Source organism: Chrysemys picta, chromosome 5 (genome assembly GCF_011386835.1).
Source record: "Chrysemys picta bellii isolate R12L10 chromosome 5, ASM1138683v2, whole genome shotgun sequence".
Classification (NCBI taxonomy): domain Eukaryota; kingdom Metazoa; phylum Chordata; order Testudines; family Emydidae; genus Chrysemys; species Chrysemys picta.
The window spans coordinates 80,055,880-80,075,900 of NC_088795.1; the positions used below are offsets into that span (position 1 = coordinate 80,055,880).

General features: G+C 43.5%; 1 protein-coding gene across 26 annotated transcripts in view; it reads left to right on the forward strand.

Moving 5' to 3' along the window:
• Positions 1-20,021, forward strand: part of TENM3 (teneurin transmembrane protein 3) — a 2,213,160-nt gene that overhangs the window by 1,720,312 nt on the left and 472,827 nt on the right. For all 26 annotated transcript variants that reach the window (XM_065596701.1, XM_065596700.1, XM_065596702.1 and 23 more), the window contains one exon: positions 5,042-5,344. In XM_065596701.1, the coding sequence (XP_065452773.1) occupies positions 5,113-5,344 (232 nt within the window). In that variant the 5' untranslated portion in view covers positions 5,042-5,112. The remainder of the gene's footprint in view (positions 1-5,041; positions 5,345-20,021) is intronic.

A 20,021-nucleotide genomic window follows, 5' to 3' on the forward strand; every position in this document is an offset into this window, starting at 1 on the left:
TCACTTAAAGTTGCTGGAAAACTTGTTAACACAGTAACGCTAAAGATAATTTTATGGTGAGAGAGCTGAGCAGATACAGTAAGTGACAACCTCAACCTCTGCACTTTATCAGTGGTTTTTGCTGAGAAAAAAAATACTCAGTCTTCTTGAGAGAAAAAAATATAGTTTATTTCTGAAGATGTTCATAGTATGACAGGGTGAAAATGTCATGCAATAATGAGAAAGTACTGTAGTAGAAAGTACTTCTAAAAAATGAAGTGCAGCAAGAACCCTGACCAGAAGCCTTACAAAGCCAACAGCAAGTTTTCCTTTCCTTGACCTGTCTTTGTTGACAGACAACCTAGACTTCAATATGCAGTACCCTTCTGAATTCAGAAAAAAATGCATGTTTTGTAGTTCAAGTGCTATCCACAGTTTTCTCGATGAATGTTTTGTCTCATAATTGGAATAGTGCAGAAAGATTTTTACTGCTGGCTAGATTAGGCATATTTACCTTTAGTCTCTCTTTTTGACTCCTCTCTGGCTATGTGTACACTACAGACTCTGTCAGCATAATTTATGTCACTGAGGGGTATGAATAAACAGCCCCCCTGAGCAACATACATTAAACCTACATAAGCGCTCATGTGCACAGCGCTATGTCGGCGGGAGAGCTTCTCCTAAAGACACCGCTTCTGCCACACTCGTGGAGACTTTATTATGCCGATAGCAGAGCTCTCTCCTGTCAGCATAGAGCATCTTCATCAGACGCGTATTGGTACAGCTGCGCCACTGCAGCGCTGAATGTATAGACATGGCTTCTGTTTCTGACAACTTTCCTTCTGTTCTTCCATTCTATAGATTTACCTTATGTAAGTGGGGGAATGGTCCCGCAATTGTGGGAAACTTGCCTGGCTTATATGCTACTTCAGTGGAATTGGCTAGCAAAAGGATTTGAGTCCTTGCTCCCACTACCTTTACCCAGAAGCCTACCTGACCTCGAGGACTCCCCTTCCCAGGGCCGGCTCCAGGGTTTTGGCCGCCCCAAGCAGCCAAAAAAAAAAAAAAAAAGCCGCGATCGTGATCTGCGGCGGCAATTCAGCGGAAGGTCCTTCGCTCCGAGCGGGAGTGAGGGACCGTCCGCCAAATTGCTGCCGAATAGCTGGACCTGCCGCCCCTCTCCAGAGTGGCTGCCCCACGCACCTGCTTGCCAAGCTGGTGCCTGGAGCCGGCCCTGTCCCGTCCTCCCCCCCCATGTGGCAGAGTCCTTGTAACCCCAACAAGGCTGGGCCCAGGATTCCTGGGGGATTTGACCTCCAGTTTTATCGAGGTCACTTAGGACAGGGGTTAGTGTCCCCACTCCGGATACCCTCTTCGCACTGGATGCTTTCCTGACTCACTGATCACTACATACAGTTCAAAGCAAATGCACAATTTATTAAACAGCAACTAATAATAAAATTAGAAAAAAAATGGGAAAGGCTAAAGGGAACAACAAGTAACTATGATTTGGGGGGATGTGGACACCACAAATGACAGTCTCTGGAACTCAAAGAAACTTCACACTCTGTTTCTCACACATCGCAGGCTGCCTTCCCAGGCCCTTGCTGCACTGCAGTGATACTGCAGATCAGACACGTGGTCTGGTAGTGGCTATACATCTTCAGGTTCTAGGCTTCTTCCTAGCATTGGTCCTCCTGTTGGGGATATAATCCCCCTCCAAGTCTGGGCTGCAAGACCTCTTGTTTGCTAGCGTCTCCCTGTGCTGGGCTCCCTGTCCAGGATCCCCCCCTCTTCTTCCCAGCTGCACACTGCACTGGGCTGTCCCCGCCCTACTCTGCCTCAGCACTGCTGCTGTTCTGTCTCCAGCTCAGCTCTGCTCTCTGGGCTGCTGCTCTGGTCCTGGCTGTTTCGGCTCTCCTCTCTGGGCTGTTTCTTTGGCCCCCTCTGGTTCTGGCTGCTGTTCTGCTCTGGCTCAGGCAGCTCCAGCTTATATGGAGGACATTGGCTCATTGGCCTGCCTGTCCTGTCAGTCAGGCTAACCAGGAGCATTGGCCCCTCCCCATTGACCCTGGGGACTGTCAGTCTCAGGATCTTGATTTCTCATGGGCCCTTCCCCTTTCCTTTGGTCCTGGGATAGGGCCAACTAAAAACCTGCACTAAGTTTCAGTAAGGGGCCAACAGTCCTTTACACTTACATAAGCCAATGATTAAATAATTTTTAAAAGCCTGATCCTGCAAGATGCTGAGCTCTTCCTGTAAGGGGCTGAAGGCAATCGACTCGAATTGACTTCACTGGGGCCATTAAAGATAGCATGTGTTTTACCTTTAAATTCAAAATGTGCAGGATCAGGCTATTGGAGCACTCAGCATTTCACAGGAGCTAAATGTCTTATGCAAAACATGACTACGGTGTGCATGGTATCTTCCTAGTTCATGATGACAGTATAATTGCCATGAAAGTATTCCAATAACTTGGTGCTATTAACCAGCTTGTATTTTCTAGCCTTCTCATTCTTAGCCTGGAGAGGCAGTAGATAACCCAGAAAACTGTCTTTTGAAGTTGTATTGAATTCATTGATTCTGTGTGAAACAGATCAGTAGTTCCTAACACTACAGTGTAGATTAAATCTTTGAGGATTTTCAGCTTTGTATAGTCATGGAAAGCATTGCACACAGGGCTTTGTTTTTATTTTGCAAAAATACTGCAGAAGCTTGAAGCCTCTTTAAAAAAAAATCATATTGATCTTATCTTTGATGGTTAGTACTGTATATCGATTTTCTCATGGCACAATTTAGAGATTCCAAGAATAAAAAAGATCTTTAGATATCCTGAAGTATATGGCTAAAAAAAGAGATGTTTCCATATGAAGTCTACATGCTGATATGGAATATCCTAAAATAACTGTTTATTGATAACTTAAAGCAGCTCTATTTGTTTTTTTAAAAAATCATGTTAATAATTTTATGGTGTTAGATCTGAGCAGATATAGTAACTGACAACCTCTGCAGTTTATCAATGTTTTTTCCTGAGGAGAGGGAAAAAATACAGCTTATTTCTGAAGATGTTCATAATATGACAGCGTGAAAATGTCTAAAATGTTTAGACAACTATTTTTAAATAAAAGGAACAGGGTCATTTAATATTCAGCAGTCTGGGGAGAAAAGTATTTAATCACAAAATGTAGGTCGGTGTGTTTCATATAAAAGGATTTAAAACATAACCTGCACTTAGAGTTGCCAATTTTGGTTGGACGTATTCCTGGAGATTTAATCACATGACATAATCTTTAATGAAAGATTAATCTTTAATTCCTGGACTACATGTGCCTGCACATATCAGTATCCCTAGATTGAATGAACAGTATCATTGTACCTATATCAACTGGTATTTGTGCTAGGAAAAACAAACATTTTGACATGAAAAAGGAGGTGTAAAGTATATTTGAAATTGCCCTAAATGTAAAAGGGAATTTGCTTAAATGAAAAAAAATTTAGCTCTGTATTTAGTATATATGTATTCCATGTAATTTTGCACTTTATCTTGAAATTCCTAAAGTGAGATTCACGTAGGTCAAGAAATGTGGGAGCCTTGTAGAGAACTTCAAACTAGATAGGATGATAAAACACCTTTCATTTAAAAAAATTGAATTACAGTTCAGTAGTAAATCAAATACTTGCTTAGAATCATTTTAAGAGACAATTAATTAGTTTGTTTGAAATGAAATATGTTTAAAAATGTAATAGGTGAACTGATGTAAAACAACCTTGGTTTTGTAGAACAGAGAGTGAAAATACAGTTTGATATTGCTTTGTGATAGTCACTGTACATTGTCATTTTAATCCTTTGTCACAAAGGGAATGGCTGCTACCATCACTCTTTGTAAAATGTTTGTGGTACTTTAAATATTCTAAACTGAGAAGGGCTCCAAAGAGAGAGAGAGAGCTCATAGTCTTCCTCCTGAAGACAAAGGAAATAACCTTAACACACAACACATTATATAAGAAACAGCAGCTCCTCAGCTTATAGGGCATTGTCAGATATTTGACTCCTCAGACCTAGGTTTTGTTTATATGTAGTATTTATACACATTTTTAAAATAGTTGGCAAAAACTAACATGAATGATTTTTATGTAAAATGGCAATGGAAATATTTAATATTTTTAAACAATCTCTTTCTGTGTTAGAAAACCAAATGCCTGAGCTTTGTGTAAGAGAACTTGTAAGTGAAACTGAGTACTCAGTTTAAACTGAATGAATCTGGAAATATAGTAAGGAAACATCAGTAACTATAAGAAATATATTAGATTTTAAAAATATTTTTTTATCTTTACAGTGTCCCTTCAAGATATGAGGACTAGAAAAATTATTTCTGATTTATATTTGCAATGTGAATTTAAATTTGCAGTATTACAACTTTTATCCAGGAGTAGGCACACTGAAATGCACAACCAGGGAGAACTTCTTCCCAATGCCTGTGTTGTGCTTATGTTTCAGTAGCCTGTCATGAAATACTAGGTTTGGGTTCTCACTAAAGGACAATTTTCTAAACACATAAACAGCAACAAAAAACATGGAAATTAAACTTTTACATTTCAGAAACAGACACTGAAACGGAAGATCCACATGGGTAGGAAAAAGCCAGGTTCCCCTTAAAAGCATGTACTGGTGTATCTTTCTCAAAAGAAGAAAAAACAAATAGCAGATATTTTCCTTGTGCTGAAACCCAGAAATATTTTATTTCAGGGTTCTAGTTGAATTTGGCAAAGCAGTTTGAGCTTACGTTTTTGGTGCACTCACTTGCACACAGCAGATTAGATATATACTGTAACTTCTGTTATTGTTAATGGGTTTCTTGGCTAATCTATCAGGTATGCTGCTGAAAAATTAAACTATTATGTGTCTTATTAACAACATAGAACTGTGTTTCAGATACTGTTGAACTGTATTTTTTTTTTATAAATAGGAACTTTGTTTCTGTGTCAGAAAGACAGAGAACTCTCAGGAATCAGATGACCACTGATGTATTATTATAATATATATATTTTTATCTTCTTAAAGGTGGACATAAATTAAATGTAGAGAAGAGTTTCAAGTAAGCTGGGCTGATGTGCATACAGAAGGAATGAAGTATGGATGTGAAAGAACGTAGGCCTTATTGCTCCCTGACAAAGAGCAGAAGAGACAAAGAACGACGTTACACAAATTCTTCAGCAGAAAATGAGGAGTGCAGAGTGCCTACACAGAAGTCATACAGTTCAAGTGAAACCCTGAAAGCTTTTGATCATGATTCCTCCAGGTTGTTGTATGGAAACCGGGTAAAGGACTTAGTCCACAGGGAAGCAGATGAGTATACCAGGCAAGGTAGGTAAAGTGTTCTAATACTAACAGTATGCACAATTTGGTTAGTGTGTCAGTGAGGCATTTAGTCTCTGGGTGGGGTATGTTGTCATGATAGTTTTATAAATAATAATAATAATGTATGTAGTACATTTAATTTATAGTTCATTATTATCCCTGCTTTAAAGATAGTGAAAAAGAGACCGAACAAATTAAGTAAACTACCTAAAGTCAAGCAGCAAGTCAGTGACAAAGTTGTGAACAGAACTCAGGTGTCCTGAATCCTTGCCCAATGTTAAGATTATTAGACTACAGCTCTACTTCATCCGATTATCATCTTGCTCAGTGTTATGTCCATATAATGTGCCTAAAGCTATGCATAGATACAAGGTGATAAATAATAAATAAAACCTCTTTTCCAAGGGACTAAACAACATTAGTATGTTTTGTGCAAAAGTATAATAATGCAATGATGTCTTTCTCCTTTAGGTCACCAGGGCAGTAAAAACTATGTTGTACTGTTTTATAGCTTTTGGGTGGCCAGTGTGAAATTGGTTCATAGTTAAGGTCTATTTCTAGTGGACGGGTATCCAGAACAGAAATACTACTAGCACTAACTTACACCATTGTTGGCTTTTCAACAAGGTCAAAGTCTGAAGACATGAGGATTAAACCTAAGGATGGTCTTCTCCAGTTTGATTAGATGTGAATTAGTTGAGCAGCATATGGAAGCTTCCACTGTCACTCTCCATAAACCCTGGATACAGAATTTGAGTCTCCTGGACTGTCATTCCTGCACTTTTAATTAGTGCTCCATTAATTTAATTAAGAAACAAAATGATGAAAGGTATACAGTGCTGAAATCCCATTACCTGAAAAGAAAAGATCTGGAGCTGACACGAACTCTGTGTAAAAAGTCCAGTCCTTGTATGTTTGTCCTTTTGTGTGAGGGAGAAATGGCTTTCATGGGTAGAAAAGGAAGTTTTCTCCACAGTAAAGTATTCTCTGGTTTTACTTTTCTGAAATTTATCAAAATCATGCTTTTTTTAAAAAATCAGGCTGAGAGATTTTTCTTTTTGTCCTCCTCTATGCCAAGTGGAAGCCAGTGGCTATGGTAGGACTCCTAAAGTGATCATGGTTACCACCAGAATCATAGGAAAAAGGTGAATGGGACCTTAGAATTAAAGCTTTCAGGAAAAAAAATTCTGCCAAAATTTCCAAAGGGTGTGGAGGGGGTGGAATCTGTTCTTTAAAATGTTCACCTAAATGTATCGTTTTTTAACGAAAAACAAAGAACTGATTTTTCTTATTCAAGTGGTTTTTCATGTCTGTTCAATGCTGTGTGTGCACGCGCCGCATGCACAATTGCTGGAGATTTTCCCCTCAATGGTATCTATAGAGCCCTAGCACCCTCTGGAACCATGTGTATGCATGCGCTGGTATAAGGGGCGCCGCCGGCCCTGTGCCCACTCAGTTCCTTCTTACTGCTTGTGATGATTGCTGGAATGATTCTTCTTGCTGTGGCAAGGCTTTCTTTTCCAGTGGTTGGACTTGCTCTGTCATATTCTGTATAGTTATCATAGTTGATGTATATAGTTCTTCATTAGAGTTAGTGTATATAGTAGTGTTAGTGGTTGTCCCTGTTGTCGAGGGACTTTTTGCCCGCGGGGCTAGATATGCCCCGGTTCCCAGGTTGAAGCCATGTGCCTCTTGCAGCAAGCTGATACCAGTTAGTGAACCTGCACACTAGCTGTCTAAAGTGTCTGGGGAAGTCTCATGTCAAAGAGAAGTGCCAGTTCTGCAGGGACTTCAAACCCTGTACCGGAAAGGACAGAGACGTTTGTCTGAAAGCCATTCTTATGGAGATGGACCTCAGACCAGCCTCGGAACTGAATCTATCTGAATCGTGCAGAGTACTTTGGCATATGTGTGGAGCACTTCCCCAGCACCGTGTTCTTCCCAGCACCATTCTCCATACTTGGTGCAGAGGAAGAAACGTAAGAAACAGTGCACTGAGAGAGCATTCTTCGGTGCTGAAGAGAGACAAGCAGGGAGATCTGCGTCAGGCCATTCATCCTCCCCCAAGCCACTGATGGCTCCACAGACTCCACGTAGAGCACCAACTCCAGTACAGGACGTACCATTGACTCCCATGAGCAGCCGTGGGCCCAGACGGTTGCTGGTCCCCTCAACACCAGAGGCCTTTCAGGCAGCGAAGGATCTGCTGTCACTCTTGATCCTGTCAACCTCTCAAGGACACCTGCTGGCTAGGGTGACTAGGGTCAGAAGAGAACAAGGTCTGGCAAGCTCTGTCCTGGTACCGACCACTGCAGCACCATTCAGAGGCAAGCCCTCCATGGTACCCATGCATCAGTCACCATCCCAACACTCTCGGCATCGCCCGGTGGCGGAAGCGGGTACTGCACTGTTTTGGTTTCCAAGGGGAAGAATTCTCTTTGGAGTCGGAAGGGGAATTCTTCGCTCCATCCAAGACCTACTGGTACCCAGCCTCCAGACTTCGGTATTGGCCCTCCCGCTGGCACCTGGTCACTGAGCCACTGGCTGATGCAGTGGCAGTACTGGAACCCCTGCGGGTTTCCCCCAGTATGGAGGTTCCCTTCCCAACACTCATACTCTGTGGTGTCAGAAAGGTGGGCCACCACCTCTTCCCGCCCAGCACTGGACCCTAACTCCAGCCCCAATCCCGGTGCTGACATTCAGGAAGTGGTTGTGATGGATGTAGTGGAAGCAAAAGAAGAGGGGGGAGCCCCTCCTTCACCACAGGCCTCCTTCTCGTTGTCCCCGGATGAGACAGTTGCATGCCCTAGAATCTTGCTTTCTCAAGAGGACTTCAGGGCCCACCAGGTCCTCCTGAAAAGTGGCAAACTTCGGTCTGAAAGTGAAAGAATTTAAGGAGTCGGCGCACAGCCTGACGCTTCCTCCAGAGTAGCCTTACCCGTAAATGAAGCAATGTTCGGGCCTGTTAAGACACTGTGGCAGACCCCTTCTTCTCTGCCCCACATCTCTGAGGGGGCAGATAAGAAATACTATGCCCCATCAAGCGGATTTGACTACCTTTACTCTCACCCTCCACTGGGATCCCTGATAGTGTTGGCGGCGAATGAGTGAGACAGACAGGGCAGTAGAGTGCTACCCCCAAAAATTAAGAAGCTCAGAGACTAGACCTGATTGGACAAAAAGTTGTATTCAACAGGCAGTCTCTAACTATGTATTTCCAACCAACAGGATCTACTGGGGAGGTAAGATTTTAATCTGTGGAACTCGCTGTCCAAATTTAAAGACGTCCTCCCACAGGAATTGAGGCCGGAATTTGTGGCCATCTTAGAGGAGGGCAAGACTTTGGCTAAGATCTCCCTGCAGCCAGCTCTGGATGCGGCCAACTCAGCAGCCAGGACTATGACACATCATCTCTATCTTCCGTGGTCACAGAAGATTGCTCAGGTTCATAGTGGGGCAACACCACTACCATTTCACCACTCTTCCTGTCAGTCCATGAAGACCTGTGGGGCTGCCGATAAAGTATATGGTGGTAGTGGCAGCCTTCCTCAGGAATTGAGGTGTGTAAGTGTACTTGTACCTCAATGACTGGCTGATCAATGGTCAGTCACAGGCTCAGGGGCAGCGCAACATCAGCCCAGTACCTTCCAAGCGCTGAGTCTGGTCCCAGTTCAGAGAACAGAGTTCATCGGGGCAGTGATCGATTAGACGCAGGCCAAAGCCTCCCTACCGGAAGCCTGTTTCCAATCTATGTTGGACCTGATTTCCAAGGTCAGAATCCATCCACTAAAGACTGTTCAGGTTTGCCTCAAGCTGTTGGAACACATGGTGGCATGTACCTATGTGGTGCAGCACACAAGGCTACACCTCAGATCCCTTCAAATGTGCCTGGCATTGGTCTACTCCCTGAGCAGACACCACCTGGACTCAATACTCACAATTCCGTCTCCAGTCCTTGCTTCGCTGACCTGGTGGAGAGACCCAGGATCTGTAATGTACCCTTTGCTGCCCTTCATCCATCAGTAATCTTAGTCTCAGGCACGTTAGACCAAGGGTGAGGAGCCCATCTCGGGAGTTTCACGACCCAGATTTCTGGTCCTAGGAAGAACTCTCCCTGCATATAAAGGTCAGGGCCCACAACTGGACCCGTTCACCACCAGACAAAACAGGAAATGCCATCAGTTCTGTTTGCTGCACGGGCACAGCATGAGCTCCCTCTCTGATGCCTTCCTGCTCTCATGGGCATACAGCCTACTATATGCCTTACCACTGATCCCCTTGGTTCACCAGGTCCTCCTAAAAATTAAATGGGACAAGATGAAGTTTATCCTGATAGCTCCAGCGTGGTCACACCAGTATTGGTTCAGGATGCTTCTGGACCTCTCAGTGACAGTGCCACTCATGCTTCCACCCCGTCTGGACTTGATTTCATAGGAACATAAGAATGGCCATACTGAGTCAGACCAAAGGTCCATCTAGCTCAGTATCCTGTCTTCAGACAGTGGCCAATGCCAGGTGCTGCAGAGGGAATGAACAGGTAATAAAGTGATACATTCCCTGTTGCCCATTCCCAGCTTCTGGCAAAAAGAGGCTAGGGACACCATCCCTCCCCATCCTCCATGAACTTAGATAGTTCTTTTTTTGAAACCTGTTATTGTCTTGGCTTTCATAACATCCTCTGTGAAGGAGTTCCACAGGTTGACTGTGCATTGTGTGAAGAAATACTTCCTTTTGTTTGTTTTTAAACCTACTGCCTATTAATTTCATTTAGTGACCCCTAGTTCTTGTGTTATGAGAAGGACTAAATAACACTTCCTTACTTTCTCCACACCAGTCATGATTTTATAGACCTGTATCATATCCCCCCTTAGTTGTCTCTTTACCAAGCTGAAAATTCCCAGTCTTATTAATCTCTAATCACATGGAAGCTGTTCCATACCCCTAATCATTTTTGTTGCCCTTTTCTGAACCTTTTCCAATTCCAATATATCTTTTTTGAGATGGGGTGACCACATGTGCACACAGTATTCAAGATATGGGCATACCATGTGTGACCTGGGGTGCCAGGGTAGCCCTCATTGGAAATGCCAAGGGCAGGATAGGCTGCAAAAGGGAGAGCAGGCACTCCCAAAACTTGTGACTAACACTGAAGTTAAACTCTTCAGCCAGTCACAAACGGTGCTTTTGATCCCCCACACTGGTTATCAATTAGCAAAAAAAGGAAATCACACAGTCCCCTTCATTGCATTCCAGTTCTTTGGCTTCCAGTCAGCACCTAGGTGCAGTAAGGTGAGGAGTTATTTAAAAATTCTTTTCACTCTACAGAATGTTCTTCTGAACCCGAAAGGGTCAGCCACATTGCCAGGTCAATATGGGATCTTACCCAAAATACAATGCTGCCAGCCAATCCTTTAGCATCTAAAACTAAAGGTTTATTATAAAGAAAAAATAACAAAAATAGAGTTGTTAAATGGTAAAGCAAAGTCCATATATCAGGTTCTTAGCAGTATTGTTGAATTTGGTGGCTTAACAGTCCCTCTGAAACACATTCATAGCTTGGATGGGTCATTCAGTCTTTTGTTCAGAGCTTCAGTTTGTAGGAAAGTCACTCCAGAGGTAAAAAGCAGGATTGAAGACAAATTGGAAAAGACGAAGCTGCATTTTATAGTCTTTTGCCATGTGGCTTGTACTTCCTTTGTTTCAAACTCAAGCTGCCCAGTACATGGCATGGAAAGGCCTTAAAGTTCTGTCCATAGGCATGCCCCTACAGGCTTGCTGACTCATAAGGTATAGTCCTTGGCTTTTTTAAATGGGTTCATTGTACAGCAGATGTCCCTTGTTTGAGCCATCAAGCAGGCCTATTGCTGATTCCAATTTGTCTGGGGGTGTCACCCAGAAACACAGCACAAGTTTGGAAATACAGACATGTCATACATATCTATAACTCATAATACAAAGGTGATACAAACATATAAACAAGATTATCATACTTGGCAAATTATAACATTTTTGCAGATATCTCACACAGCATATCTGGTCAGATTTCTTGACATTTAATAATATTGGTGTCAACAATATCATAAAGTGTCCTGCGAATTCAATACAGTATCACACCATGGATTTATATAGAGGCAATATGATATTTTCTGTCTTCACCTGAACCTCACTTCCCTGCACCTGATGGCATGGTTGCTGTATGGCTGACCGCTGAAGAGCAGGCCTGCTCGAGACAGGTTCAACAAGTCTTGCTAGGTAGTAGAAAGTTTTCCACCAGGGCTACCTATTTGGCCAAGTGGAAACCATTCACTTGTTGGGCATCCGAACAGAATCTCTCCCCATCCCGATCTTCTCTGCAGTCTATCTTGGACTATCTGCTCCACCTAAACATCAAGGTCTGGCTCTCTCATCTATTAAGCTTCACTTCGCAGCCATCTCAGCCTTCCAACCTCCAGTGTATGGCAGATCAGTGTTCTCCCATGAGATGATGGTCAGGTTTCTTAAGGGGATGGAAAGACTCCTCAGGTTCGCGAATCGATCTACCCCTTTTTCCCCCATGGGGCTCACAGGGCCTCACTTTGAGCCATTAGCATCGTGCCCCTTACAGCTTCTCTCTTGGAAGGTCCCCTTCCCAGTAGTGATCATATCGGACAGAAGGGTCTCTGAGAGAAAAGCCCTCACGTCGGAACCCCTTTGCACGGTGTTCTTCAAGGACACGGTCTAGCTGCGCCCCCATCCAGCCTATCTACCAAAGGTGGTCTTACTTTTCCACAACAGCCAGGACATTTTCTTCCTGTCTCCTTTCCAAAACCTCACAAGACCTCTAAGGAATGTCAGTTTCATACATTGGACGTTAGGCAGGCTCTCGCCTTCTATGTTGAGAAAACTAAGCCCTTCCGCAAGTCAATGCAACTCTTTGTAACAGTAGCAGAAAGGATGAGAGCTACCTGTGTCATCCGAAAGAATCTTGTCCAGGATAAGCAGGTTTCGCCTCCGGCCATCATGACCACTCATTCCACAAGAGCCCAGGCTTCATCAGCAGCATTCCTCGCACAGGTACCAATCCAAGACATCTACAGAGCCGCAACATGGTCGTTGGTTCATACCTTCACGTCATACTACACCATCACCCAACAGGCCTGTGATGATGCCAGTGTAACTTGAGCGCCCTCGTGGCCAAGATGGAGTCTGCTGTGCAGGCAGCTCTAGCCAAGAGAAGGTGCACGCAGGAATGCAGCAGGAAATATCCCTTCCACCCCAGGGGCACCTGTTCCAAACCTCCCAGAGTGAACACACACACACACACCGGAAAAGTTCAATGGATATATTAAAGGGAGATATTTATTTACAGAGGGATGAGAGGAGAAAAATAACAAGGGGAAATGTAGGGGGAGTAGTAAAACAGGGTTGCATCCAAACCAAGGCCCCACGGGCCCAGTGGTAGCACAGTCTGAAAAGGCAGACACCAAGCAATGTGTCCGCACACAGAGTTCAGGAGTCCTGAGCAAAGTCCAGTGGTGAGTCTTGGGAGCTCCTGGTCATCTTCGGTGCCAGTAAACTTTCCGCAACAAACCCCTCTGGTGCCCTCTTCTGCCGCTCTCTGCAAAGCCACACAGAGCGACCACCTCCCCACTTAACTACATAGCAGCCTCCCTCCTTATTCCCAGTTCAGAGTAACAAGCCCCAATACTCACAGCCCCATGCAGGTCTGGGCAGCAGTGATACTGGGTCCAGCTCCAGCCTGTCCTTCTTGGGCGATTCTTCCCCGGCACAGTGCTCCGCTAGCTCCTGTCCCGGAGTGTCCCTAATCGGCCGCCTGTCCTTCTCAGGCTTCAGGTAGGTGCCCCGCTACTTTACTTTGTGAGGGCCTGCTTGCTGCAGCCCTTCTCTCTCCAGTTCCAGACCCACCCCTTGGAGTTTTCCTCCTTTCTCTCACTGCTCCACCTCCCCATTAGGAAAAAGCTTTAAAGGGGCCATGCTCTTTTGGGACCCTAAAGGGGTTACACCAGTTTTGGGAGAGCAGTGTTGCAGTCAGCACGTGCATGAACTCTGAAAGTGTGTGGGGGCCAGCGATGCTCTTTACACCAGGGCATATGTGCCTGACTCAGAGGGCATTGGAGCTAGCCCTATGGATACCACTGAGGGGAAAAATCTCCAGCAACTGTGCACGTGGCACTCTCTCACATCTAGCATGGAATAGACATTAGGTTACAAAAGCTTAGTAATTTTTTTTTTTTGAGAATCTAAAAATGCTTTAGTGGAAAAACTGGAAAATTATAAATGAAATAAAAATTTTCTGCAATTTATTTTTAAAAAGCACTATTTTTTCTTGAGACGGTTTTGGAATACAATTTTCTACCGGCTCTACTTATGCCAAAGTACATATAACAGGTAATTATCAATACCATAGTCTGACTCCCTCCTGTTGCTTTTTTTACAGGAGGATAAACAGATGAAGTAGCTACATTAGTGCATTTGTTATTTTCTGTAAAGTGTTCAAACCTCAAGTCATTGTGAGTTGAGTTTTTTTTTTTTTTATGACCATAATTTTCAGCCCATCACTTTATTTGGGCTGAGTTAAGAGGAGTGACCCTTTCTTTGGAGTGTACTTTAGACACTCTCCTGATGATAATAATAAGTAGAAATTGAAAGCCCAGGGTGGTGCATCTGTGTATTTAAAAAAGAAAAGTGTTAACTGGCTTGGAAGTTAAAAAACAGGATAGTGCCAGACCGCAAATCACAGTGATGATTGAACCAAGTGATATTCTAAACAAAATGAGCTCTCCACCATGCTTGTAACTATTTCCATCATATCACACTGACTCAACAGACATTCTAGGCTTCAGGGTGATGTTTGGGGTTATTGGATGTGTGGGTATCTGGGTGGCTGTGTTGCTTTGAGTGTGGGTTGTGTTGGGCTGGGACAGTTTTGTGAATTTGTGCAGGTGGTGGATGAGGAGTGTGTGCTTCAGTGAGGGACTGTTATGTGTGTAGTTGATTTGTGTGTACAAAGGTTGTGTTGGGACGTTTTTGTTGATTTGCGTGCATGGGAGCTGAGCCAAGTAATCCACCATTCTACTTCATATAACAATGAAAATGTGTTGCATGAAAATTAGCTGTAGAGTCAGGGTGGTGATTTGTTGAGCTATCTCTGATATCAGAATAGCTTAGGACAGTTGGCATGGCATAGACACATGCCTTACTATAGCTGTACACCTCACAGGTGTAATTTGTAAACTGAAAATGACTGAGAACTTAAAATCTGGAGGTAACAGACTGTGAAACCCAATGATGATTCATTCTGGTGATATTCTGAACTAAAAGAGCCTTCAGCCGGGCTTGTAGTTGTTTCCATTGCTCCACACTGACTCAACAGACCTAATAGAGTTCAGACCTAATAGACTCCTGGAACCTTATTATATAGATATTATAAAAAAAAATTCTGGCCTTAACTAAATGTGCACATGGATTGTTGTCTGAACAGAGAATTATCTTTTTAAAAAATATATAAAATAGCAGTGAAATATCCAAGTTGTGCATTTATATAACTTGGCTCGTTATACTCATGTTGCAGCTTACATTGTGTTTTTCTTCATCTCCTTCACAACAGTGCTACAGTATTGCAGCTAACATTTATACACAAATATAGGGTATGTTTGGCAACTGTAGGACTGGAATATGGTGGTTTTTAGTAATGACATTCGGGCCTGTTTGGCTTTCTGTTTGGTCTTTTAAGTCTTTTTTTGTATGGCTTGTTGGCTTCCTCTAATGCAGGGGTTCTCAGACTTTTTAACTGATGACCCCTTTCACACAGCAAGCCTCTGAGTGCAACCCCCACCCCCCATACATTAAAACACTTTTTAAAAAATATATTTAACACCATTGTAAATGCTGGCGGTGAAGCGGGGTTTGGGGTAGGGTTACCATACGTCCTCTTTTTCCCGGACATGTCCGGCTTTTCGGCAGTCAAACCCCCGTCTGGGGGGAATTGCCAAAAAGCCGAACATGTCTGGGAAAATGGCGGCTCTGTTTAAGAGCTGGGCTGCCTGAACGCTACCGGCTTCGGGCAGCCCCGTGCCTCCAGACCCTGCGCCGCCGGAGCCCGGGAGGGGAAGTGCCCGGCTGGGGGCGCAGGGTCTGGAGGCATGGGGGCTGCCCGAAGCCGGTAGCGCTCGGGCAGCCCGGCTCTTAAACAGAGCTGCGGCGGCTGGAGCCTCCAGCCCCCGGGGCTCTGTGTAACTGACACAGTGTCAGTTACACAGAGCCAAAGAGGAGCAAAGCCTCCAGCCCCCGGGGCTCTGTGTAACTGACCCAGTGTCAGTTACACAGAGCCCCAGCCGCTGGAGGCTCTGTTTAAGAGCCGGGCTGCCTGACAGCTACCGGCTTCGGGCAGCCCCCTTGCCTCCGGACCCTGCGCCCCCAGCCGGGCACTTCCCCTCCCGGGCTCCGGCGGCGCAGGGTCCGGAGGCATGGGGGCTGCCCGAAGCCGGTAGCGCTGGGGCAGCCCGGCTCTTAAACAGAGCCTAAGAGGAGCAGAGCCTCCAGCTGCGGGGGCTCTGCTCCTCTTCGGCTCTGTGTAACTTATACAGTGTAAGTTACGCAGAGCCGCCGGAGCCCCGGAGGGGAAGTGCCCGGCTGGGGGCACAGGGTCCGGAGGCATAGGGGCTGCCCAAAGCCCGAGCGCTACCGGCTTCACGGTTTGCTGGGCAGCCTCCAGACCCTGCGCCCCCGGCTGGGCGCTTCCCCTCCCGGGCTCCAGCTGTGCTGGGGAAGCGCCGGCTGGGGGCGCAGGGTCTGGGGGCTGCCCGGGAAACCGTGAAGCTGGTAGCACTGGGGCAGCCCTTTCCCCCTGGCTGGGAGTGGGAGGGAGGAGGGGGCGGAGTTGGGGCGGAGTTGGGGCGGGACTAGGGGTGGGGAAATGGGCGGGGCCATGGCCCGTGGAGGGTCCTCTTTTTTTATTTATGAGATATGGTAACCCTAGTTTGGGGTGGAGGCTGACCGCTCACGACGCCCCATGTAATTACTTCGTGACCCACTGAGGGGTCCTGACCCCCAGTTTGTGAACCCCTGATCTAATGCAAGCTGTATTAGCAGCTCTGGGGACTACCTGTAGGTTTGATGGGGTCAAGTTACTGATGGCTTGTTTTGCATTCTTAGATAGTTTCCCTTTGAGTCATCCTTGACCTAAGAGAATTTGCTTCTCCTGGTCTTGCAGAGTGACTTTGTGTGGTTTTTTTTGTTTTGTTTTGTTTTTTTATAAAGTATCCCAGGTCATTCCAAAGCTTTATAAATATAAAAAAGATATTTTTCCAATATATATTTTTGTTTTCTCTTTAAAAATACGTATTGTGTACAGAGCTACATACCAATGGTCCTAATTTAAACCTCAAGTTTGCTAAGAGAATGGGGAGTAAAATCTACAAAAACAATTTAAAATAAAGTAAAAGCAGAGGTCTACTATACACTCTCCCTACCCTGCCCCAACATATCCTCTCCACCTCATGCCAGGGCTGGGGAAATGGGTGTCTGTCAGCTGTACACCAGCAGAGAATTCCCCTGCATAAGGAGTTTCTCCTAAGTGTATATTTTAGGGACAAGGACATTGTGACAGGGTGCCGGGCAAAGCATTGCTGATTCAGCCCTCTGTCCCGCCAGCTCCCATTTCGAGGAATAAATTAGAGCTGGCTGGAGGTAACCTGGCCCTAATTGGGGAAGCAGAGACATCTGCCACCTAATTAGCCTGGGGCTGTATAAAACCCTTAGGGGAAGGAAACTGGGCAGGAGACGGGGAAGCAGAAAGGAAGGGAAAAGGCAGGGAGCAGAAGTAGGGAAGTAGCTCATCCCTCCTGCCTGCAGATGGTGAAGGGCCAACTGTATATGATGAAGTGGTGGTGGGAACAAGTCTGTGAATAAACTGCACCAGTGGCTACTAACCCCAGGGTCTCAGAGTGACTTTGTGAACCTAGTAGAGGCAGGAGCCAAGGGGGCCCTGCCACACTCTGCTACAGGAATATAAAAATAATTGAAAGATCAGATAAGGATTTTTAGGGAGGTGCGATTTAGGCAACAGCTTTTTGTGTATTTTGCTCAGTTTAGTAACTAAAGGAAGATAGAGATTCTTGTTCAAATGTATTTTGATGCCAGAGTACAAGGTTTTGGTTTTCAATTGTTAAATGAGTTAGATCATTTTTCATTTACTGTGTTTATAATTTGTAATAGCTTCATTGTGGAGAAATAATTGACAATTAACTGAAGACAAATTTAATAATCTTTTTTTAAAAAGTCTAATATTTTCCTCAAAGAACAGCCCCTAGCATCCAGTTGATGTAAACAACGAGTCCAAGCCTAATTGTACTGAGGTCAATGGGGACATTTTTTATTATTATTTTATGTAGTCAGTTTTACATTGCATTTTTCAATAAATAGCTAGTCTTTGTCAATCTAATTTTTGATACTGGATGACATAATTTTCAGGCAAATGTTCACCATCAAAAAGGAAAATTATGTATTTTGGTACCCTGTAGTTTTTTTTGGAGAGGGAGAGGATGGTTTTTTTTGCTAGTGATAATTTTAGCAAAAGGTGGAGGATATTTAAAGCTGTGAATAACAAAAATTCTGGTACTGCTAAGTCCCTGGTTATGCACACAAGTAGTCCAGTTGAACTCAGTGGGACTGTTCACGTGCTTAAAGTTAGGTCCATGGTTTAATACCTTCCTCAATCAGGGACTAAAGCAGAATGTGCAGAACTCAAACTTGAAGTTCTTGCACAAAGAGAAATAATTCTTAAAGTTTGTCTGGTAGATAATAAAGAGCAGTCATTCAATGAAAGCCAAATGCACTCCCCTAATAATAGAAAATTTCCAATTGATGTTAGTGAGAGCAGGATTGTGCCCTAATACTTGTATAAAAATAACTTACTAAACTATATCTGAGCAAAGAATTAAAACAAAGCAGCCATCTTTAAATATCTGAAAACATTCCAAAACAGACTGGAAAAAAGAATCGAATACAGTTTTTAGCACAAAGGGTGCAAGTGTTATTTTTAATCAAGATGTTTTTTTAAAAATCCTATTTGTTTGTTTATATAAATTTACTTCATGTCATTATATAAAATACAATTAGTGTTTGCACTATATTTTTCTTAATAGTTTAGCATATCTGTACAAAGGACTTTTGCATTTATTTTGCTTCTCGTGTATTTGACTCATTACCACTCTTCCAACTATATTCTCTTATTGCACTATTAGATATTCATTCTTACTATTTAAGATATATAAGAATTTCAATTACTGGAATATTTTGTGAAAATTTCACAGTACACCTTAAAAATGTCTGATACTTTTGGATTTTTTTTAAAATTGTGGTTGTTCCCTTTCAAACTGTCATATTGTTGCATGCAAGAGTGTTGATCCTGTAATCTGTTCCACATGGGAAGACCTTTACCCCTGTGTAGAATACCACTGAAGTCAAAGGGTTTCTTTACAGGGACTGAGGGCTGCCTGTACAGATCAGATTTTGGAATGAAATATGAATTTGCACTAAGTAATTACCATATTTTATCAGAAGTGCTCCAATCTCAAAAGCAAAGGTAGAGGAGTCCTCTTCCATTGTAGAGCCTCGGTGAGGCAATGCATAGGTTATGCAAGACTTTATTTTTGAAGGTTTGATTTGAAATTTAGCCTGCATGTGGTCTTTGTAGCTGGCAGCAGGAATGACTTTGCAATGTTCAAACATTACATTTCAATTCACTATCTGTGAACATTACACTAAACATTACAATTCACTATCTGTACCTGGCTTTCAACCCAAATTCCCTTTTTCCCCCCTTCAGTTTTATGACTGCAAATACCTGTGAGTACATTAGTGCCATTTATTGCATGAGGATACTTAAACAACTAAATTACATTAACTGCACCAATAAATATTTGCAGGTGAAGAAAGAGGTGCTGGTCTTTAAAAGTCAGTCAAGAAAAGCTGTATGTGGTGGTTTGTGCACTGCCTGCTATATCATAGCGAATGTTATCATTCCTCACCTGTGTGAATGCAATTCTCTGATCTCCCCACTCTCTGAATCCACCCACCTTGCAAAGCGGGGAACTGAAAAGTACTGTTGCTTGGATCTATTTATTTATTTAAAAGAATGTGAACATTTGTGAGGCAGATATATTGTTTTGAAAGACTGCGTACATTAATCACAACTCAAGTCCTAATTAATGTGACTTAAAGTTTATTACTTTTAAATATTAGCTTCTCAAATTGATTCATTTAGAGAACAAAATGATTAATCTTTTTCTGTCACCATAAATGTCAACTGCAGGATTAAAGGATTTCGATGGTCATGTTTATTCAACCTTAAACTCCTGTATTTAAACCCACAGGTTAAATAGCTCTTTCTTACCATTGTTTTATATAGGAATTCCTCTTCTCTCCCTCACCTCCTGGCCGCCTTTTCCATTGAAAAGCCTTATTGATGGTTAACTAATTTTGGCCATAAAGTAGGCAAGTGGTTCTTTCTGGAACCAAACCAATGTGCTTTGTAGATTAGCTACCAGAAGGTCTGAACAGTTATATGTGGCTTAGTGCTGTCCTACTGAAATGGAGCCAAGTAATCCTCTTCCACCTTGGTCTATTTTCCTAGAATCTGTGACAGCTTTAAACTTGTATACAGTGTACCTTGCCACCATGC